Below are 25,102 nucleotides of genomic sequence, written 5' to 3' on the forward strand. Positions count from 1 at the left end.
CTAGTTTCTCATAGAAAACCAATAGAAAACACAGTGAACTCAAATTTATTTTTTCCTGGATGGTTTGTCCTCTGGGTTTCGCCTGCCAAATAAATGTTGTTATACTCAGACATTTTAACAGTTATAGAAACGTTAGTGTTTTCTATCCAAATCTACCATTATATGGATATCCTAGCTTCTGGGCCTGAGTAGCAGGCAGTTTACTTTGGGCACGCTTTTCATCCGGACGTGAAAATACTGCCCCCTATCCCAAAGAGGTTTTAAAATACCTGCCGTCAGTAAAATAGTGTGCTACAGCTTGGAAAATAAATCAAATAGGACTCTGGATGACAACATAATATTTGTTTCCAACATTCGGGCAATTTTTCCTAAATAATTTAAATCCGCTTCTTGTTGTTTCCTTGCCACGATACTAATGAGTATCGCGATAACATCCTGGCCCTAGTAAACCGATCTCTAAACCATGATGCATTGTGTGCTTTCACCCTAAACTCCAATGTAACAGTAGGCACAGTGTTCCCTGGAACAACAAGCAGATGAAAACTAGGGCCCATAGAGATAATAGTAACATAGTCCTAACACCATACAGATCCTATTATATTTTTTAAAAATCCATAAAATGGGACAAAAGTGGCAGCCATCTTGAGTAGGGAGAAATCCAAAACCAGTCTAATTAGAATTGTGGTACTGGCATAGGTGACGTTGTTCCTGCTTTTACGGCATATGACGTATCAGAAATTGTGTAATGGAATCAACCTAAATTGTCATAATTCTAAAAACAATTTATACAGGTTTAATACCAACTTTGTATAAATAGCCAAGCTTTCATTTGAAATCAGCTGTGTAGGGCAAAAAACAAAACGTGCACCCCTTGGGATCCAGAGTACCGTGTTTGGGAAACGGCGCTCTAAAATATACAGTATGTAAACGGAACATAAATGTCTGATTTTGTTTTCTTGGAAAGTTGTGGATGTTATACGATACAATATCAGTACTTGTTACATTTACAACAGTGTATAGGGGATGTTGTTCCCACTGTGATGATTAAAACTTATTCAAACCAAAAACCATGGAAAGATGGCAGCAATCGTGCAAAAGTGAAAGCACGAACCAGCGCATTTAACCACGGCAAGGTGACTGGAATATGGTACAAACAGTACAGTTATGCCTTCCGTAAGACAATCAAACAGGCAAAAAGTCAGTACAGAGACAAAGTGGATTGGCACTTCAAAGGCTCAGACATGAGAAGTATGTGGCAGGGACTCCAGAAAATCAAAGATTATAAAGGGAAAACCAGCTCCCGGACAAGGTGAAATACCTCTCGCTTCGAGGGAAACAGTGCCGCCAACGCGGGCCACCACCACTCCCGTGGAATGCGAGCTCTCATTTTCATGGCTGACGCGAGAAACACATTTAACCATCGCAAGGTTACCAGCCCAGATGGCATCCCTAGCCGCGTATTCAGAGCATGCGCAGACCAGCTGGCTGGAGTGTTTACAGGCATATTCAATCTCTTCCTATCCCAGCCTGTTGTCCCCACTTGCTTCAAGATATACACCATTGTTCCTGTACCCAAGAAAGCGAAGGTAACTGAACTAAAGGTAACTAACCTAAATTGTCATATAATTATAAAAACAATTTATACAGATTTTATACCAACTTAGTCATCACTTCTGTCATCATTAAGTGCTTTGAGAGGTTAGTGAAGGATCATATCACCACCACCTTACCAAACACGCTAGACACACTTCAATTTGCATATCGCCCCAATAGATCCATGGATGATGCAATCGTACTCCACACTTCCCCATCTCATCTGGACAAGAGGAATACCTATGTAAGAATACTGTTCATTGACAATAGCTCAGCCTTGAACACCATAGTACCCTCCAAGCTCATCATTAAGCTCGGGGCCCTGCGTCTCAATCACGCCCTGTGCAACTTGGTTGGACCTGGACCTCCGGATGGGCCGCCCCAAGTGGTGAAGGTAGGCAACACCTCCACTTGGCTGATCCTTAACTCAGGGGCCCCCACAAGGGTTCGTGCTCAGCTGTGTACTCCCTGTTCACCCATGACTGCGTGGCCACGCACATCTCCAACTCAATCATCAAGTTTGCAGACCATACAACAGTGGTAGGCCTGAAAACGACGAGACAGCCTACAGGGAAGAGGTGAAGGCCGTGGCAGAGTGGTGCCAGGAAATTAACCTCAACAAAACGAAGGAGCGGATCGTGGACTTCAGGAGCATGCGCCCATCCACCAACAGGGCAACAGTAGAGAAGGTGAATAGCTTCAAGTTCCTTGGAATACACGTCACTGACAATCTGAAATGGTCCACCCACACAATGTGGTGAAGGCGCAACAGCGCATCTCGGCCCCTAAGACCCTCACAAACTTTTACAGATGCATCATTGAGAGCATCCTGTTGGGCTGGATCGCCGCCTGATACAGCAACTGCACCGTACGCCACCACAGGGCTCTCCAAAAGGGTGGTGAGGTCTGCCTAACGCGTCACAATGCCTGCTATCCAGGACATCTACAGCACCCGGTATAACAGGAAGGTAAAGATCATCAAGGAACTCAGCCACCAAGTCCGTATTGTCTATACATCCCATTACATACAGTACCAGTCAAAAGTTGACACACCTACTCATTCCAGGGTTTCTTAATTTGCACTATTATCTAAATGACAGACAGACACACCCCAGATTCCGACATTGCTTGTTCTAACATTTAATTTCACATGCGCCGAATACAACAGGTGATGGATGACCTTAGTGAAATGCTTACTTACTAGCCCTTGACCAACAGTGCAGTATTAAAAAAGTACGGTTAAGAATAAGAGATAAAAGTAATTAAATAATATACAGGTGACCGGTCAAGATGCTCTCGATGGTGCAGCTGTAAAACCTTTTGAGGATCTCAGGACCCATGCCAAATCTTTTCAATCTCCTGAGGGGGAATAAGTTTTGTTGTGCACACTCCACAACGGTCTTGGTGTGCTTGGACGATGATAGTTTGTTGGTGATGTGGACACCAAGGAACTTGAAGCTCTCAACCTGCTCCACTGCAGCCCCATCGATGAGAATGGGGGCGTGCTCGGTCATCTTTTTCCTGTAGTCCACAATCATCTCCTTTGTCTTGATCACGTTGAGGGAGAGGTTGTTGTCCTGGCACCACACGGCCAGATCTCTGACCGCCTCCCTATAGGCCATCTTGTTGTTGTCGGTGATCAGGCCTACCACTGTTGTCATCGGCAAATGTATGTTGTTGGAGTTGTGCCTGGCCGTGCAGTCATGAGTGAACAGGGAGAACAGGAAGGGGCTGTGCACACACCCCTGAGGGGTCCCTGTGTTGAGGATTAGTGTGGCGGATGTTTTGTTACCTACCCTTACCACGTGGGGGCGGCCCGTCAGGAAGTCCAGGATCCAGTTGCAGAGGGAGGTGTTTAGTCCCAGGGTCCTTAGCTTAATGATGTGCGTTGAGGGCACTATGGTGTTGAACGCTGAGCTGTAGTCAATGAATAGCATTCTCACATAGGTGTTCCTTTTCTCCAAGAGGGAATGCTTCAAGCAGACCACCATAGTCCCTGTGTCCAAGAACAAAGGCTACCTGCCTAAATGATTACAGACCCGTAGCACTCACGTCCGTAGACATGAAGTGCTTTGAAAGGCTGGTAATGGCTCACAACACCATTATCCCAGAAATCCTAGACCCACTCCAATTTGCATACCGCCCAAACAGATCCACAGATGATGCAATCTCTATTGCACTCCACACTGCCCTTTCCCACCTGGACAAAAGGAACATTATTTGAGAATGCTGTTCATTGACTACAGCTCAGCGTTCCACACCATAGTACCCTCAAAGCTCATCACCAAGCTAAGGATCCTGGGACTAAACACCTCCCTCTGCAACTGAATCCTGGACTTCCTGACAGGCCACCCCCAGGTGGCGAGGGTAGGTAGCAACACTGAAGCTCCCCAGGGGTGCGTGCTCAGTCCTCTCCTATACTCCCTGTTCACCCACGACTGCATGGCCAGGCACAACTCCAACACCATCATAAAGTTAGCTAATGACACAACAGTGGTAGGCCTGATCACCGTCAACGACGAGACAGCCTATAGGGAAGAGGTCAGAGACCTGGTCGGGTGGTGCCAGAATAACAACCTATCCCTCAACTTAACCAAGACTAAAGAAGATGATTGTGGACTACAGGAAAAGGAGCACCGAGCACGTCCCTATTCTCGTCGACGGGGCTGTAGTGGAACAGGTTGAGAGCGTCAAATTCCTTGGTGTCCACATCAACAACAAACTAGAATGGCCCAAAAACACCAAGACAGTCGTGAAGAGGGCACGACAAAGCTTATTCCCCCTCAGGAAACTAAAAAGATTTGGCATGGGTCCTGAGATCCTCAAAAGGTTCTACAGCTGCAACATCGAGAGCATCTTGACCGGTTGCATCACAGCCTGGTACGGCAATTGCTCGACCTCCGACCGCAAGGCACTTCAGAGGGTAGTGCGTACGGCCCGGTACGTCACTGGGGCAAAGCTGCCTGCCATCCAGGACCTCTACACCAGGTGGTGTCAGAGGAAGGCACTAAAAATGGTCAAAGACCCCAGCCATAGATTGTTCTCTCTACTACCGCATGGCAAGCGGTACCGGAGTGCCAAGTCTAGGACAAAAAGGCTTCACAACAGTTTTTACCCCCAAGCAATAAGACTCTGACTATTTGCATTGCACACACGTCTTTTTCATTTTTTTTTTTATACCACTCGTTAGAGCCTGTAAGTATTCGGCGCACGTGACAAATAAACTTTGATTTGATAGGGCAGTGTGGAGTGATAGGGCAGTGTGGAGTGCAATAGAGACTGCATCATCTGTGGATCTGTTGGTGCGGTATGCAAATTGGAGTGGGTCTAGGGATTCTAGGGTTTCTGGGATAATGGTGTTGATGTGAACTACGACCAGCCTTTCAAAGCATTTTATGGCTACAAGTCAGTAGTCATTTAGGCAGGTTACCTTAGTGTTCTTGGGCACAGGGACTATGGTGGTCTGCTTGAAACATGTTGGTATTACAGACTCAAAGTTAAACAATGCAGATAAACGAAAAAAGAAAAAAAAAAACAATCGGTTGGTAAAACGTCTGCCTTATGCTTAGGCGCAATTTTACATGTGTTTGTCTGTGTTACTGCACTGTTGGAGATGTGTACACAAGCATTTCGCTACACCCGCAATATCTGCTAAATATGTGTATGTGACCAATAAAATGTGATTTCATCGTCTTATCAAGTCTTATCATCAACTGATTTGAGTCAGTGTATGGCTGGGGTTTGACTGCATTGCTTGAACGGAATATTGGCATATACAATTTTAGAAGAATTGTTCTGGCTGGCTAGCTAGCTAGCTAGCTAACACAATGCAGATAAGATATTGTGTAAAACAATGTTTATCACAGCACTGGCAAACCATGGTTGACTAACTCCCTGAGCAACATGGCTGATCTTTGGACCATCATATGGTTCATGTCAATTCTAGTACTCTGTGGTTAGGCCCTTGTGACTTATTTGTTGAGAGATGTACAGCAAGCGCCTGGTGTGCATTAAGCACACAACGAGCAGTACTCACGGTTGGTTGAGCTTCTTGAACTCAGGGATGGGCTCTGCCTTCTTGCGGGACATGAACCAGTAGATGATGAGGCCGGCGATGAGGGTGAAGAGGAAGAGGTCCAGGTTACTGAAGAGAGGATTCTCCTCCTCCATGGCCTCCGGCTGGGTGCTGCTCTCTGCTTCCACGTCCGCCATTGTCACACACAGGGCTGCCAGGGCAACCAGACAGGGCAGAGGTTAAAAAAATCACGAGTAGGGCTGTCCCCGACAAAAAAAGATCTGTTGACCGAAAGTAGTCTGTTCTTTCGACCAATCGATTGGTCTAAAGAATGTGTATTTTTCAAAATATTAGGACACACCCTACGTGTTTTAATTAGGTCAACTACAACTTTAAGCGCACTGTTTGATGAAATAAGACACAAATGACTGAAGAGCAGAGATCAAGATACCCAGAAGAAAACATTTAATTTGACCCAACTACTCTCCTCCCGCTCCTACGGGCTTTCGCAGATTCTGCCATTACTCTGCCGAAGTTACCGGCTACACAAGGAATCGGCAGACTTGCGGAATGCCAATTTATCTTACCATTTCTACTGATCATGCCAGTTATGGTTTTCATGGAACAGTGTAATTTAACTTAGAATAAACGTCTTCATATCGCAAAATCATTATCATATGGTTAATTAAAATTATATCCAAATGAAAATGAGAAACCTGAAATTAACTTATATTGCCAGCAATGTACAAATAGCCTATTAAATCCAACAAAGAAAAACATTGCAGCCTGCAGGTGGAAAATATCCTGATGAAAATAAATACCCTATAAATGACATTTGCAGGCAGGCCATGGGTAGCCATGAACTTAAAACATTGTATCAACTATTAATTTGGGTCCTGCTGGAAGCTCAACTTGCAACATTGTATAAAATATTCTGGGCCCTCTGACACAGCTGTAGGCTATTTGTACAAGGGATAAGAAGTAATCAGGCAGGTTTTTTTTTTTTTTTACATTTCCACTGGATCACAGCATGACATTTTTCCCCTTTCACGCTGAGTAGTTATCAAAAGGGAGAGAGCTGGAAAGATTAAAATACATTGAGGAACTATTGTCATTCTCAACGGACCTAAAAACAGACTTTGCTTGCTGTTTGAGTTGAAGAAAACATTACTTTGGGAAACTCCACAGCTCATTAGTGGTGGTGCGTTAATCCAATCAGAAAAACTATCAGATCACTTATTCCACATTGATACGTTAGTTACAGCCTTATTCTAAAATGTATTAAATTGTATTTTTCCCCATCAATCTACACAGAATACCCCATAATGACAAAACAAAAACGGGATTGCAGCATTTTTTTTGCAAACGTATTAAACTGAAACATAACATTTACATAAGTATTCAGACCCTTTACTCAGTACTTTGTTCAAGCATTTTAGACAGCGATTACATCCTCGAGTACGACACTACAAGCTTGGCACACCTGTATTTGGGGAGTTTCTCCCATTCTTCTCTGCAGATCATCTCAAGCTGTCAGGTTTGATGGGAGCATCGCTGCACAGCATTTTTCAGGTCTCTCCAGAGATGTTCGATCAGACATTCAGAGACTTATCCCGAAGCCACTCCTGCATTGTCTTGGCTGTGTAGAAGGTGAACCTTCGCCCCAGTCTGAGGTAGTGAGCACTCTGGAGTAGGTTTTCATCAATGAGCTCACTGTACTTCGCTCCATTCATCTTCCCCTTGATCCCAGTCCCTGACGCTATAAAAACACCCCCAGAGCATGATGCTGCCACTGCAATACTTCACCGTAGGGATGGTGGCAGGTTTCCTCCAGACGTGACACTTGGCATTCAATCTTGGTTTCATCAGACCAGATAATCTTGTTTCTCATGGTCTGAGTCTCTTTAGGTGCCTTTTGACAAACTCCAAGCGGGCTGTCATGTCCCTTTTACTGAGGAGTGGCTTGTGTCTGCCCACTCTACCATAAATGCCTGATTGGTGGAGTGCTGCAGAGGTGGTCTTTCTGGAAGGTTCTCCCATCTGGACAGTGGTACTCTGGAGCTCTGTCACCATCGGGTTCTTGTTCACCTCCCTGATTATGGCCCTTCTCCCCCAATTGCTCAGTTTGGCCAGGCAGCCAGCCAGCGTCTTAGTGGTTCTAAACTTCTTCCATTTAAGAATCATGGAGGCTACTGTGTTCTGGGGAAGGGTACCAAAAATGTCAGCAGCATTGAAGGTCCCCAAGATATGTGCCGACACAATCCTGTCGTCTCGGGAGCGCTACAGACAATTCCTTCGACCTCATGGCTTGGTTTTTGTTCTGACATGCACTGTCAACTGTGGGACCTTATATAGACAGGTGTGTGCCTTTCCAAATCATGTCCAATCAATTCAATTTACCACAGGTGGACTCCAATCAAGTTGGCAAAATATTTGTTAAAACTTTTTATTTTTTATGTACCTGTCATTATGGGGTATTGTGCGTATATATTTTTTTATTACCCCAAGCTGACACACAGCAACCACCATCTCAACTTGTGCCATTTCATAAGGAGGAAGGCAATAATGATTTGTAATGACTAACCACCGGAGCATTGACAAAAGGGAAAATAAACTGCTGAACAAGCATTTAGAAAGTGTGCTTTGTCAGCCATGGTGCACTGGCCAAGTGGCACATTCTGGCTGTTAGGAGACATACAGTGGCAAGAAAACTATGTGAACCCTTTGGAAAATTTGATCTGATCTTCATCTAGGTCACAATAATAGACAAACGCAGTCTGCTTAAACTAATAAACAATTACATGTTTTCATGTCTTTACTGACCACACCGTGTAAACATTCACAGTGCAGGATGGAAAAAGTATGTGAACCTTGGATTTAATAACTGGTTGACCATCCTTTGGAAGCAACAAACTCAACCAAACATTTTCTGTCAGGAGGAATTTTGGACCATTCCTCTTTACAAAACTGTTCCAGTTCAGCAATATTCTTGAGATGTCTGGTGTGAACTGCTCTCGAGGTCATGCCACAGCATCTCAAATCGGGTTGAGGTCAGGACTGACTGGGCCACTCCAGGTGTATTTTCCTTCTATTGAAGCCATTCTGTTGTTGATTTACTTCTGTGTTTTGGGTCGTTGTCCTGTTGCGTCACCCAACTTCTGTAGAGCCTCAATTGGCGGACAGAGCCTTACATTCTCCTGCAAAATGTCTAAATTTAAAATAAATTTAAAAAAAAAAAATCGGGAATTAATTTCCCGTCAATGATAAACAAGCTGTCCAGGCCCTGAGGCAGAAAATCAGTCCCAAACCATGCTGCTCCCTCCACCATACTTTACAGTTGGGGTGAGGTTGATGTTGGCATTGGCATGCTGTGCCTTTTTTTTCTCCACACATCATTGTTTGTTCCTTCCAAACAGCTCAACTGTCCACAGAATATTTTGCCAGATGCACTGTGGAACATCCAGCTCATGCAGCAATGGTTTTTTTTGGACAGCAGTGGCTTCTTTTGTGGTGTCCTCCCATGAACACTATTCTTGTTTAGACTCGTCAGAGATGTTAGCACGTTCCAGAGATTTCTGTAAGTCGTTAGCTGACACTCTAGGATTCTTAACCTCATTGGGCATTCTGCTCTGTGCTCTTGCAGTCATCTTTGCAGGACGGCCACTCCTAGGAAGAATACCAACAGTGCTGAACTTTCTCCATTTATAGACAATTTGTCTTAACGTGGACTGATGAACATCAAGGCTCTTAAAGATACTTTTTGAACCCTTTCCAGCTTTATGCAAGTCCACAATTCTTAATCTTTGGTTTTCTGAGATCTCTTTTGTTTGAGGAATGGTTCACATCAGGCAATGCATCTTGTGAATAGCAAGAAAAAAATAGTTTTTTTATAGGGCAAGGCAGCTCTAACCAACATCTCCAATCTCATCTCATTGATTGGACTCCAGGTTAGTCATTAGCCTAGGGGTTCACATAATTGAATCATTCAGTTTAGGTTGGAAAAGGTATGTATTTCTCTTGTCTATATTGAATACAATTATTTGTGCGTTATTAGTTTAAGCACACTATGTTTGTCTATTGTTTTGACCTAGATGAAGATCAGATCAAATTTGATGACCAATATAATCCAGGTAATTCCAAAGAGTTATCATATTTTCTCTTGCCACTGTACAACAATTCTGCTGATTTATACAGTTGAAGTCGTAAGTTTACATGCACCTTAGCCATATACATTTACAATTGATACATTTACCGTTTTTCACAATTCCTGACATTTAATCCTAGTAAATATTCCCTGTTTTAGGTCAGTTAGGATCACCACTTTATTTTAAGAATGTGAAATGTCAGAATAATAGAATGATTTATTTCAGCATTTATTTATTTCATCACATTCCCAGAAGTTTACATACACTCAATTAGTATTTGGTAGTATTGCCTTTAAATGGTTGAACTTGGGTAAACTTTTCGGGAGTCTTCCACAAGCTTCCCACAATAAATTGGGTGAATTTTGGCCCATTCCTCCTGACAGAGCTGGTGTAACTGAGTCAGGTTTGTAGGCCTCCTTGCTCGCACACACTTTCAGTTCTGCCCACAAATGTTCTATGGGATTGAGGTCAGGGCTTTGTGATGGCCACTCCAATACCCTGACTTTGTTGTCCTTAAGCCATTTTGCCACAACTTTGGAAGAATACTTGGGGTCATTGTCCATTCGGAAGACCCATTTGAGACCAAGCTTTAACTTCCTGACTGATGTCTTGAGATGTTGCTTCAATATATACACATGACTTTCCGTTCTCATGATGCCATCTATTTTGTGAAGTGCACCAGTCCCTCCTGCAGCAAACCACCCCACAACATTGATGCTGCCACCTGCATCGCTTGCTTCACGTTTGGGATGGTGTTCTTCGGCTTGCAAGCCTCCCCCTTTTTCCTCCAAACGTAACTATGGTCATTATGGCCAAACAGTTCTATTTTTGTTTCATCAGACCAGAGGACATTTCTCCAAAAAGTACGATCTTTGTCCCCATGTGCAGTTGCAAACCGTAGTGTGGATTTGTTAATGCCGATTTTGGAGCAGTGGCTTCTTCCTTGCAGAGAGGACTTTCAGCTTATGTCGATATTGGACTTGTTTTACTGTGGATATAGATACTTTTGTACCTGTTTCCTCCAGCATCTTCACAAGGTCCTTTGCTGTTGTTCTGGGATTGATTTGTACTTTTCGCACCAAAGTATATTAATCTCTAGGACACAGAACGTGTCTCCTTCCTGAGCGGTATGACAGCTGCGTGGTCCCATGGTGTTTATACTTGCATACTATTGTTTGTACAGATGAACGTGGTACCTTCAGGCATTTGGAAATTGCTCCCAAGGATGAACCAGACTTGTGGAGGTCTACAATTTGTTTTCTGAGGTCTTGGCTGATTTCTTTTGATTTTCCCATGATGTCAAGCAAAGAGGCACTGAGTTTGAAGGTAGGCCTTGAAATACATCCACAGGTACACCTCCAATTGACTCAAATTATGTTAATTAGCCTATCAGACGCTTCTAAAGCCATAATAGCATAATTTTCTGGACTTTCCCAAGCTATTTAAAGGCACAGTCAACTTAGTGTATGTAAACTTCTGACCCACTGGAATTGTGATACAGTGAATTATCAGTGAAATAATCTGTCTGTAAACAAAAGCTGGAAAAATGACTTGTTTCATGGACAAAGTAGATATCCTAACCGACTTGCCAAAACTATAGTATTTAAAAATAAATTTATGGAGTGTTTGCAAAACAAGTTTTAATGACTCCAAACTAAGCGTATGTAAACCTCTGACTTAAACTGTTGCTGGTTTCTATAAAGTGTATAAAGTTTAAACATGGCTCTGGATAATGGCCTGTAGAGATTTCTAATTTATGAAACATGAAGACTAAATGCTAAGTTGTACGAGGTAGGTTATTGTTGTTGACAGCTTATGCCGATTCATGTTTAGCAATTCACATCCATGTCTGCCAGAGTGCAACAGGTCACAAGAGTTCATCTCATGCCTCTTTCCTTATCTCTCGTGGTTCATGACATCATATCGCTAATTTATTAACTTCTGACAAAATAGACTAATAAAAACAGCCATCAAACAATATACCTAACATATAAACAATGTATTACACTAATAACAAGAAACAGATATGCAATTCTGTGAGAGGACTGGCCACCCCTCATAGCCTGCCTGGTTCCTCTCTAGGTTTCTTCCTAGGTGCTGGCCTTTCTAGGGAGTTGTTCCTAGCCACTGTGCTGCTTGCTGTTTGGGGTTTTAGGCTGGGTTTCTGTACAGCACTTTGTGACATCAGCTGATGTAATGAGGGCTATATAAATACATTTGATTCATTGATTAAAATTCCAATACAGTTCTAGTAACATGAAGCCCTTCACTTTCATATGACATCAAAATGATTTCACAAATCAAAATATACACTGTATACTGTATATACTGAAAGCTGTAACTGTGATTAAAGCCGGTTAACGGCTTTAATCACAGTTACAGCTTTCAGTATTTTTCAATGACAACACGTTTCTGGCGGCCTTCTTCTGTTACACACAAATTTTCGTTCCGAGCATGCTAGACAGCTAATTAGCACTGTATTCTGTCTGTCTTCCGTAAACACGCAGAGTAACATGGAGATATGGACATGTGGGAACACTAAACATATAAAAAGGTGTAACAATTTTACCTTTTTTCCCCCATTATTATTATTTCATGATGGTATGAAAGATAAGGTCCTTATGCTTCCAAAACCATACCACAAGTAGTGTGTTAATGTTCAGAGAGCGTCGTGCCCTTAACAAAACTCCCCCACACAAAAGACGCCTTCACCCAATGAGTCATGATCAAGGGCTACATTCAGTCAAGCAATGCCCAGAGATCAAACAAAGCTTGAAAATGTTTAGCTAGCTATAGGTCGTCATCAACAATACGTCACAATATGGTGCAGAGCGTTCGATTTGGCTACTGGGGGCCAAGGAGCCTCCCAGCTCATCTAAAACCATTGACAACCAATTTAAACGCTGTTCTCAGGGGGATTATTAAATACATGTTTATAACTATTTGTTTTTAATACCATGACCTCCGGAAGAGCATAGTCGGAACTACACATTTCCGATTATTCCAAATGTAGCCATATCAGAGTTATACAGCAAGTAACGTTTACTGCCTGCTGTTCATGATGAGTAAACGCAAATGTATCATGTAACTTCAGATAAATTAGAGTAGCCTATCCATTTGCCATGTAGCTAATAACTAAGCAAACAACATGTGTCATTTAGCTTGCTTCATCATAAGGCTTTTGGAAAGAGCTTGACATAAGCAAGTCCTTGTCCTGGTAAAGTGGTCAGTTAAACTTCTGTTATCACCACTAGAGATGGCAAGCAAATCAAACAATATTTGGATATAGCCATCTAGCTTAACCCCTGAAAGTTAGCCAACTAGGCATATTGACGTGATGTGTTATTAGCTAGCTAGCCGATTTGACGTGGTCCATCAAAGTAGCCTAGCTATCATGTCTGTCATCCGCAATCGTGATTAAACACTTAAACCATGTTGAAAAGGGGATAATATTCGGTAACTCTGCTAGGTTGGAGAAAAATATACATAAAACGTCTACTTACCACTATGTTTAGGCGACTGTACAACGTTTCTACCGGTAGCTTTAAAAGTAAACATGATCAGCTAATAGTACATCAGCAAATGGTCCCTTCTGCTGCTTGGCATGCAGAGTGCACAAATAATTGGAAATGGACCTAAACCACTCATCCTTGTCAGGTATAGTTCACTTGTATTTTATATCACTCAAATATCCAGTTAATGGTGGCCAATAGAGAGCTACCGTCAGGCTACTCTCGTATCTGAAATTACATTATCAATTGACGTTTACTAATCATGAAAAGCATCCAGTTACTTGCTGTATAACTGACGCTAGAGCTATGCGAAATTGTTTTGCATGGAATAATCGGACATTTGTAGTTCTGACTATGCTCTTCAAGAATTGATGCTTACAGCAAAATCGTTAACATTTATCAATCCTTTGAACGGCACGCAGTTGTCAATTGTTTTAGCGGTCTCCTTGCCCAGTTGCCCCTGGAGGCGGCAAATGTAACGCTCTGCACTTTATTGTGACCTTTAATTGATAACGACCTATATAAATTGGAATGTTGCTTGACTACGACAATAGCAATCAAATACCAAACTACTAACGTTAGCTGCTACTAGCTGACTCTACAAAGTGACAAGTGGCAAAGCTGTTAACTAAAACACTAAAAACAGTGTTTTGTAAACTTATAAACTAAATAGCAAAATATATATAATTATTTATCCATTAGCTAGATAGCTACGGTTAACTATACTTGCTGAAAACTGTTAGTTCTAACGTTAACGTTATACAGTAGTAACGTTACTTGCTTGACAGTTGGTTAGTTAGCTAAACTGGCTTTCTCGAGCTACTTGGCTATCTAAATTTGAAATAAACTTAACATGAATTACAATCCATTCTCAGGACAATAATATTCAATGCTGTCAAGGAAACGGCACTTTACTATATGAAACATAACTGACTTTTAGCGAGCTACTTACCTTCTCGTCTTCACCGTCATGCAAAACCACAGTGTACAACACAATGGGGAAACTTTACCGTGCCGTCACTCAGTAGGACGAAACCAAAACAGTTTTCTCAAGGGGTGTAGTACTTACTACTCAAGAGTGAAACAAATTATATACAAGTCACGACATGCTATCGGTTGAAAAGGTCAGATCACGTGTACAAGAAGACACCATAGGATCAACCATTATTTTTTGTCTAACAATTAAATTAACTATACTTATTTGCTTATTCACGATATTTTCTGAGTATCTCACTTTGAAGAATACACATTTTAAGAAATGGACTAGTCCATAAAGACATTACCTAATGACGTGCACATATAACTGGAATAGTACAACACAGATCACAGTGCAGTGGGCTAGGAGTCAAGGTTATGTAATCCACCCAATAGTACAAACTGTCTGCACATCCCTGAAACAAGTTACCTTCAGTCATATTGAAGGTATCCTCGCATAATGAAAGATTAAGGCGGGTAGCCTAGTGGTTAGAGCATTGGACTAGTAACTGAAAGGTTGCAAGATCGAATCCCTAAACTGGGTTATACTGCCCCTGAACAAGGAAGTTAACCCACTGTTCCCCGGGTAGGCAGTCATTGTAAATATGAAATTGTTCTTAACTGTCTTGCCTAGTTAAATAAAGTCTATTTTGATTGTTGATAGTACCAAGAACAGATAGCAGTGTAGCACAGACCTGTACCTTATGGGATGATATCCATGGAATCAATAAATCTGTCAAGCCTTGTGGTATCTCTCTCACACACACACACACACCTGAAGATGGGGTATGAGATCGGTCCACAGTATATCATTTATTATTTTAGCAATAAGAGGCCATGTTATTGCACAATCACACTGACTATTCTGCTGTCCTTTTAATTTAGTAGAATTTATTCTGAAATGTCTAAGTCACACCATAAACTGCTGTGCCATTATTATATTGAGCAGAAACTATCTTTATATTTATCCAAATCACAAATCTATACAGTAGCAACCCCAAAGCAACCAAAGTTGGGGATCATTGAATACTGCCCATGATCCTCTGTCACTAGTAAATGAGCCATGATTATAGAAAAGTTCCAGAGAAGCTCCCATAGGATGAACCAGCGGATGCAGTTTCTGTGTATCCTCTTCATCTCACTGACCCTTGGGTTTTGCCTGGTCCTTGCTCTTGAGCTTGGTGCGGACTACTGCAACAGTGGTGAGGAAGTTGCCCATGAACAGAATGAGGAAAGAGATTCCACACATTGAGACCTAGAATGACACCAGAAATTGTGAATACTGGCATAAGATGGGGAAGACAGCTTTTTTATAATTATATAATAGAAAACTGGATGGCTTGTTGTCTGCTTTTATGGATGGGAGACTATAATCTAAAGGGCGTAATACATTTAATAAATAAATCAACATTTTATGTACAAGCCCTATGCCCTGTTCACACATTAACATTGCTAAGACATGAGGCCCTCTTTATCATTATCAACTGAATCACTTTAGGGGGTGAATGGAGCAAAGAATATGTCTATCAGGAAAGCTGTCTGGGGGCACACTGACCTGCCACTCTTGACAGTCTGGGAGCCGAGCCATCCTGAACAGAGAGAGTCCGTTGTAGAGTTGCCAAAACTGCAACACAAAACATCACGTTACACACACATTAAGTAATACACACGTATGCACGCAGACACACACAATACCAAGTGCTAGGTCAACAAAATGTTCAGGGCAGACCTGGGTTCAAATATTTGAAAAATACTTGATAAAAATAGTTTGATCACATGCTTGAGCCTGCCTGGAGTTCCCGATGGGCAGGGTTAGCAGTTTTAGGACTTTTCTATTGGTTTATTAAGCCAGGCAAGTTAACAGGCACAGATAAAGTATTTGAAATAATTATTTCAAGTTTGAAACCCAGGTCTGGTTCAGGAGCCTCTAAAACATGATAAAGCATAATTCTACAATATCTCTGAAGATTTACAGTGCCTTCAGAAAGTATTCACACCCCTTGACTTTTTCCAAATGTTGTGTTGCAGCCTGAATTTAAAATGGATTAAATTGAGACTTTGTGTCACTGGCCTACACACAATACCCCATAATGTCAAAGTGGAATTTTGTTTGAAGAAATTTTTTAAATCATGAGTAAATTCAACTGAAATGTCTTGAGTCAATAAATATATTAAAAAAAGAAGCTGTAACGGTTTTCTTTCTTATGGCAAGCCTAAATAAGTTCAGGCGTTAAACTGTGCTTAACAAATCACAGAATAAGTTGCATGGACTTATTCTGCGTTAAAGAAAATCATGAAAACCACTATTAATGAATAACTACCCCATCTCTGTACCACACACATACAAATATCTAATTCGAGCAGTGAATTTCAAGCACAGATTCCGCCACAAAGACCAGGGAGGTTTTTCAATGCCTTGCAAAGAAGGGCACCAATTGGTAGATGTGTAAAAAAATATATTAAAAAAAGAAGCTGTAACGGTTTTCTAGGTGTGAAGGAGAGTCGGACCAAAATGCAGCGTGTAGATTGCGATCCATGTTTAATGAACAACGTAACCACGAATTAACACAAACACTACAAAACAAAGAACGTAATGAGCGAAACGAAAACCGAAACAGCCTATACTTGTGAAAACTAACAAAGATAGGAACAAGGACACTAAGGACAATCACCCACGACAAAACTCAAAGAATATGGCTGCCTAAATATGGTTCCCAATCAGAGACAACGATAAACACCTGCCTCTGATTGAGAATCACTCCAGACAGCCATAGACTTTGCTAGATCACCCCACTAGCTACAATCCCAATATATACACACCACATACAAAAACCCATGCCACACCCTGGCCTGACCCAATACATGAAGATAAACACAAAATACTTCGACCAGGGCGTGACAGAAGCCCTTTGAGCATTGTGAAGTTATTAATTAGGCTTGGGATGGTGAATCAATACACCCAGTCACTAATTTGCAAATAAATTCATTAAAAATCCCACAATGTGATTTTCTGGATTTTTTTTCTTCTCATTTTGTCTGTCATGGTTGAAGTATACCTATGATGAAAATGACAGGCCTCTCTCATCTTTTTAAGTGGGAGAACTTGCACAATTGGTGGCTGACTAAATACTTTTTTGCCCCACTGTATATACTGTAAAGGTTTTCCTCCTCTTCATCTGAAGGAGGTGTAGCAAGGATCGGACCAAGCTGCGGCGTGGTAAGTGTCCATGGTTGTTTATTTAAAAACAAACTGAACACTCAATGAATACAAAACAATAAACGTGAACAAAACCGAAACAGTACCGTGTGGCGAACAAACACAGACATGGAAACAATCACCCACAAAACAACAGTGAAACCCAGGCTACCTAAGTATGATTCTCAATCAGAGACAACTAACGACACCTGCCTCTGATTGAGAACCATACTAGCCGAACACAGAAAACCAACCTAAAAACACAAAACATAGAATGCCCACCCAACTCACGTCCTGACCAACTAAAAAAACAAATAACACAAGAACTAGGGTCAGAACATGACATATACTATATTCTAGTCAAGGCTCATCCTATATAACTACTGCTGTACACATCTTTTCTATTCATATATTGCATATAATGTCTATACATACACAACATACGCATACAATTGAAGTCGTAAGTTTACATACACTTAGTCATTAAAACTCGTTTTTCAACCACTCCACAAATTTCTTGTCAACAAACTATAGTTTTGGCAAGTCGGTTAGGACATCTACTTTGTGCATAACACCAGTACATTTTCCAACAATTGTTTACATACAGATTATTTCACTTATAACTCACTGTATCACAATTCCAGGGGGTCAGAAGTTTACATACACTTAGTTGACTGTTCCTTTAAACAGCTTGGAAAATTCCAGAATATTATGTCATGGCTTTAAGAAGCTTCTGATTGGCTAATTAACATCATTTGAGTCAATTGGAGGTGTACCTGTGGATGTATTTCAAGGCCTACCTTCAAACTCAGTGCCTCTATGCTTGACATCAGAAAAAATATTGTAGACCTCCACAACTCACAACGCCTGAAGGTACCATGTTCACCTGTACAAACAATAGTACACAAGTATAAACACCATGGGACCACGCAGCCGTCATACCGCTCAGGAAGGAGACGTGTTCTGTCTCCTAGAGATGAACGCACTTTGGTGGGAAAGTACAAATCAATCCCAGAACAACAGCAAAGGACCTTGTGAAGATGCTGGAGGAAACAGGTACAAAAGTATCATTATCCACAGTACAACAAGTCCAATATTGACATAAGCTGAAAGGCCACTCAGCAAGGAATAAGCCACTGCTCCAAAACCGCCATAAAAAGCCAGACTACGGTTTGCAACTGCACATGGGGACAAAGATTGAACTTTTTGGAGAAATGTCCTCTGGTCTTATGAAACAAAAATAGAACTGTTAATGACCATCGTTATGTTTGTAGGAAAAAGGGGGAGGCTTGCAAGCCGAAGAACACCATCCCAACCATGAAGCATGGGGGTGACAGCATCATGTTATGGGGGAGCTTTGCTGCAGGAGGGACTGGTGCACTTCACAAAATAGATGGCATCATGAGGCAGAAAATTACTTGGATATATTGAAGCAACATCTCAAGACATCAGTCAGGAAGTTAAAGCTTGGTCACAAATGGGTCTTCCAAATGTACAATGACCCCAAGCATACTTCCAAAGTTGTGGCAAAATAGCTGAAAGACAACCAAGTCAAGGTATTGGAGTGCCATCACAAAGCCCCGACCTCAATCCTATAGACAATTTGTGGGCAGAACTGTAAAAGCGTGTGCGAGCAAGGAGGCCTACAAACCTGACTCAGTTACACCAGCTCTGTCAGGAGGAATTGGCCAAAATTCACCCAACTTATTGCGGGAAGCTTGTGGAAGGCTACCCGACACGTTTCACCCAAGTTAAACAATTTAAAGGCAATGCTACCAAACACTAATTGAATGTATGTAAACTTCTGATCCACTGGGAATGTGATGAAAGAAATAAAAGCTTAAATAAATCACTCTCAACTATTATTCTGACATTTCACATTCTTAAAATGAAGTGGTGATCTTTACTAGGTTTAAATGTCAGGAATTGTGAAAAACAATGTATTTGGCTAAGGTGTATGTAAACTTCCGACTTCAACTGTATATATTTATATTCTGGACTCTAACATTGCTCATCCTCATCCTCATAATTATTCCTTTTTTATTTTGGGGATTTGTGCATATTGTATTGTTAGGTATTACTGCACTGTTGGAGCTAGATATACAATTTTGCTGCACCTGCGATAACATCTGCAAAATATGTGTACGTGACCAATAACATTTGATTTATATAATCAAGATGTGTTTTATTTTACATTTTTATAAATGTTCACATTTTTGTGTGTAGATTTACCAAAAATGACAATGAAATCCATTTTAATCCCACTTTGTGAAACAACAAAATGTTGAGACAAGTCAAGGGGTGTGATTACATTTTGTAGGCACTGTATGTGTGATATATTATGCAATCCCTATGCAACAACAAAGTAGCCTCAGTGTGACTCAGCATTACATACGTGACAAAGCAAACTAACTCCAGATCAACAAATGCTGAGCTGAGAGGAATCACACAGCCAGATCGCATACTCACATGACCAAAAAACAGGAAGGGCAGAAGAAATGTCAGCCCTTGCCACATCCAGGACTGAAATCCTTCTAAAAGATAGATGGACACAGCGTAGACGTAAACAAATGTATCTCAAATGTATCTGTAACTATGTAGCTATAACATGGAGGGTCATTGTAATTATTACATTGTGTCTCACCCACAGTCAGGTCCATGTTGTGTCTTTCTCCCAGGGTTCTTAGTCTGTACAGACAGCCGCTCTGATAGTAGTACTGCATACAGTGAACGATGCCTGTGATGCACACACACACACACACAAAGAAGTGGTTGACATTTTTTTTTAACTAGACAATTGTTGTAACACTAATGTATTCCTTGTTTTTTAAGTACGAAAGCTTACTTTGATACAAAGAGTAGGCGAGGAATTGGTTCCTGAAATTCTGGTACAGGTATCCATCAGGCCTAAGAGACATCAGACAATGACTTTTAAATACAGTATATATTATTATATTATTATATTATATTATTATATATTATATACTGTATACTGTTGAACTTCACCTCCTAACAGTTTAATACAGGATCATCTTTATATTGCTAATGCTCACCTACAAAGCACTCAATGGACTGGCGCCCACATACCTTTACTGTCCTCCTGCATCCCTACACTCCCACCTGTTCACTACACTCCTCGGACGCTGGCCTCCTCACCATCCTTCACACCACGCTCCTCTCCATGGGAGACCAGGCTTTTAGAACTGTAGTTCCCCAACTCTGGAACTCCCTCGCCACGTCAGGACCCCACAATCCATACACCTATCCACACCTTCACACAGGCTTACTCAGATTCTCTGTTGTCTTAGCTTTTATCTTCTGTCTAGTTCACTTCCCTGGTCAGTCTGTACTTGTGTTTAGTGCACTTTTTTATACAGTACCAGTCAAAAGTTTGGACACAACTATTCATTCAAGGGTTTTTCTTCATTTTTACAATTTTCTACATTGTAGAATAATAGTGAAGACATCACAACTATGAAATAACACATACAGTGGGGGAAAAAAGTATTTAGTCAGCCACCAATTGTGCAAGTTCTCCCACTTAAGAAGATGAGAGAGGCCTATAATTTTCATCATAGGTACACTTCAACTATGACAGACAAAATAATTTTTTGAAATCCTGAAAATCACATTGTAGGATTTTTTATGAATTTATTAGCAAATTATGGTGGAAAATAAGTATTTGGTCACCTACAAACAAGCAAGATGTCTGGCTCTCACAGACCTGTAACTTCTTCTTTAAGAGGCTCCTCTGTCCTCGTTACCTGTATTAATGGCACCTGTTTGAACTTGTTATCAGTATAAAAGACACCTGTCCACAACCTCAAACAGTCACACTCCAAAGTCCACTATGGCCAAGACCAAAGAGCTGTCAAAGGACACCAGAAACAAAATTGTAGACCTGCACCAAGCTGGGAAGACTGAATCTGCCATAGCTAAGCAGCTTGGTTTGAAGAAATCAACTGTGGGAGCAATTATTAGGAAATGGAAGACATACAAGACCACTGATAATCTCTCTCGATCTGGGGCTCCACGCAAGATCTCACCCCGTGGGGTCAAAATGATCACAAGGGCGGTGAGCAAAAATCCCAGAACCACACGGGGGGACCTAGTGAATGACCTGCAGAGAGCTGGGACCAAAGTAACAAAACCTACCATCAGTAACACACTACGCCGCCAGGGACTCAAATCCTGCAGTGCCAGACGTGTCCCCCTGCTTAAGCCAGTACATGTCCAGGCCCATCTGAAGTTTGCTAGAGAGCATTTGGATGATCCAGAAGAAGATTGGGAGAATGTCATATGGTCAGATGAAACCAAAATATAACTTTTTGGTAAAAACTCAACTCGTCGTGTTTGGAGGACAAAGAATGCTGAGTTGCATCCAAAGAACACCATACCTACTGTGAAGCATGGGGGTGGAAACATCATGCTTTGGGGCGCTTTTTCTGCAAAGGGACCAGGACGACTGATCCGTGTAAAGGAAAGAATGAATGGGGCCATGTATCGTGAGATTTTGAGTGAAAACCTCCTTCCATCAGCAAGGGCATTGAAGATGAAACGTGGCTGGGTCTTTCAGCATGACACACCGCCCGGGCAACGAAGGAGTGGCTTCATAAGAAGCATTTCAAGGTCCTGGAGTGGCCTAGCCAGTCTCCAGATCTCAACCCCATAGAAAATCTTTGGAGGGAGTTGAAAGTCTGTGTTGCCCAGCAACAGCCCCAAAACATCACTGCTCTAGAGGAGATCTGCATGGAGGAATGGGCCAAAATACCAGCAACAGTGTGTGAAAACCTTGTGAAGACTTACAGAAAACGTTTGACCTCTGTCATTGCCAACAAAGGGTATATAACAAAGTATTGAGAAACTTTTGTTATTGACCAAATACTTATTTTCCACCATATTTTGCAAATAAATTCATAAAAAATCCTACAATGTGATTTTCTGGATTTTTTTTCTCATTTTGTCTGTCATAGTTGAAGTGTACCTATGATGGAAATTACAGGCCTCTCTCATCTTTTTAAGTGGGAGAACTTGCACAACTGGTGGCTGACTAAATACTTTTTTGCCCCACTGTATGCAATCATGTAGTAGCCAAAAAAGTGTTAAACAAATTAAAATATATTTTACAATTGAGATTCTTCAAAGTAGCCACCCTTTGCCTTGATGACAGCTTTGCACACTCTTGGCATTCTATCAACCAGCTTCCTGAGGTAGTCACCTGGAATGCATTTCATTTAACAGGTGTGCCTTGTTAAAAGTTCATTTGTGGCAAGGTAGTGGTGGTATACAGAATATAACCCTATTTGGTAAAAGACCAAGTCCATATTATGGCAAGAACAGCTCAAATAAGCAAAGAGAAAAAACAGTCCATCATTACTTTAAGACATGAAGGTCAGTCCATTTTTTTCAAGTGCAGTCGCAAAAACCATCAAGCGCTATGATGAAACTGGCTCTTATGAGGCCCGCCACAGGAAAGGAAGACCTAGACTTACCTCTGCTGAAGAGGAAAAGTTCATTAGAGTTAACTGCACCTCAGATTGCAGTTCAGAGTTCAAGTAACAGAAACATCTCAACATCAACTATTCAGAGGAGACTGTGTGAATCAGGCCTTCATGGTCAAATTACTGCAAATAAACCACTACTAAAGGGCACCAATAAGAAGAAACTTGTTTGGGCCAAGAAACACGAGCAATGGACATTAGGCCGGTGGAAATCTGTCCTTTGGTCTGATGAGTCCAAATTTGATATTTTTGGTTCTAACCGCCATGTCTTTGTGAGATACAGAGTAGGTGAATGGATGATCTCTGCATGTGTGGTTCCCACCCTGAAGCATGGAGGAGGAGGTGTGATGGTGTGGGGGTGCTTTGCTGGTGACACTGTCAGTGATTTATATAGAATTCAAGGCACACTTAACCAGCATGGCTACCACAGCATTCTGCAGCGATAAGCCGTCCCATCTGGTTTGCACTTAGTGGGACGATTATTTGTTTTTCCACAGGACAATGGGGTGTTTAAGGGCTATTTGACCAAGAAGGATAGTGATTGAGTGCTGCATCAGATGACCTGGCCTCCACAATCACCTGACCTCAACCCAATAGAGATGGTTTGGAATGAGTTGGACCGCAGATTGAAGGAAAAGCAGCATATGTGGGAACTCCTTCAAGACTTTTGGAAAAACATTCCATGTGAAGCTGGTTGAGAGAATGCTACTTTTGAAGTATCTAAAGTATCTAAAATCTAAAATATATTTTGATTTGTTTAACACTTTTTTGTAATCTGTTACTCCCCAGCCCTGCACTTTTTTGGTTACTACATGATTACATATGTGTTATTTCATAGTTTTGATGCGTTCACTATTATTCTACAATGTAGAAAATAGTCAAAATAAAGAAAAACTCTTGAATGAGTAGGTGTGTCCAAACTTTTGACTGGTACTGTACTTACTTATGTAATATGTGATTTTATTGCTTAATTTCCTGCTGATTTTCTTGTGTATGATAAGTGACTTTTGGGTGTTGTGAAAAGTGCGTACCCCTTTCCTGCAGTCAAATGACTAGATCGTCCTCTAGTGGCCTCATGGGTGGAATAAACATTATTTAAATCAATTTGGTGTTTCTATGTCAAACAGTTTTGTTATATTTCAATCTCAATTCTTTTTTTAAACCCATAGCCATGTGTGTGAGGTGTATACATTTGTTTCAAAGTCGATTTGTTTAAGACTACCAAGAAACACTAAGTGTGACCCTGATTTAGCCCACTGCAGTAAATGAACTTAAAATATTGACAAGGAATAGAAAATGCAAACTGGATTCTATTGTTTGCCATCTATCATACCATTGCTTGAAATGGAAACTGCCTATGAAAAAACCTACAGTGTGGTTGGTGTGTGATCAACTATTGGCAACAAGCGCTTCCTGAGTTTGCTCACCATGTCAGCATGACTCCGGACAGAAAGGCTGAGACGTAATGGTGGAAAACCCACCAGCCTTTGATCCTGAAACATTAACCAAATACAACAAGAAAAAAATCAGAATAGGCAAATATGAAGAGGGAGTACTTATATAAATGCATCATACTGTAGTAGTTACTATTTTATATATATATATATTTTTAACTTCTCCCCAATTGGTAGTTACAGTCTTATCCCATCGCTGCAACTCCCATACTGACTCAGGAGAGGTGAAGCCACACTGCTTCTTGACACACTGCACACTTAACCCGGAAGCCGGCCGCACCAATGTGTCAGAGGAAACACCGTACAACTGGCATCCATGACAGCGTGCATGCTCCTGGCCCGCAACAGGAGTCCCTAGAGCGTTATGGGACAAGGACATCCCGGCCGGCCAAACCCTCCCATAACCCAGACGACGCTGGGCCAATTGTGTGCCGCCTCATGGGTCTCGAACCCGGGTCTGTAGTGACCACTGGGCCACTCGGGAGGCAGTAGTTACTATTTTGCCAAAGTAATTTATTGTTGAGCAGTGTAAGAATGTATCATCTCTAGCCAGGGATTAGGTCTGAAGACTGACGGGCCTACCTGGACCCGTTGCTGATGAGGATGCTCTCCCGTACGGTGAGGGTGCAGTAGTACCACACCAGCAAGAAATTGAGGATTGCGTCAACAAATCTAGACAGGGTACAGACACACAAACAAACATGCGCGCAC

At 41.5% G+C, this 25,102-nt stretch overlaps 1 protein-coding gene across 3 annotated transcripts in view; it reads right to left on the bottom strand.

Moving 5' to 3' along the window:
• Positions 1 to 25,102, bottom strand: part of LOC109908842 (NADPH--cytochrome P450 reductase) — a 61,955-nt gene that overhangs the window by 34,669 nt on the left and 2,184 nt on the right. The window contains exons 6-13 of one of the 3 annotated variants that reach the window (XM_031796164.1): positions 24,974 to 25,063; positions 24,365 to 24,430; positions 20,282 to 20,343; positions 20,081 to 20,173; positions 19,906 to 19,970; positions 15,796 to 15,864; positions 15,387 to 15,495; positions 5,630 to 5,819 (exon numbers count right to left, since the gene is read on the bottom strand). In XM_031796164.1, the coding sequence (XP_031652024.1) occupies positions 5,630 to 5,819; positions 15,387 to 15,495; positions 15,796 to 15,864; positions 19,906 to 19,970; positions 20,081 to 20,173; positions 20,282 to 20,343; positions 24,365 to 24,430; positions 24,974 to 25,063 (744 nt within the window). Of the gene's footprint in view, positions 1 to 5,629; positions 5,820 to 13,256; positions 13,327 to 14,217; positions 14,347 to 15,386; positions 15,496 to 15,795; positions 15,865 to 19,905; positions 19,971 to 20,080; positions 20,174 to 20,281; positions 20,344 to 24,364; positions 24,431 to 24,973; positions 25,064 to 25,102 lie in introns of those variants that run through there. The other 2 variants (XM_020507567.2, XM_031796165.1) reach the window with 2 other exon arrangements.

This window comes from Oncorhynchus kisutch, linkage group LG18 (assembly GCF_002021735.2).
Source record: "Oncorhynchus kisutch isolate 150728-3 linkage group LG18, Okis_V2, whole genome shotgun sequence".
Taxonomy (NCBI): domain Eukaryota; kingdom Metazoa; phylum Chordata; class Actinopteri; order Salmoniformes; family Salmonidae; genus Oncorhynchus; species Oncorhynchus kisutch.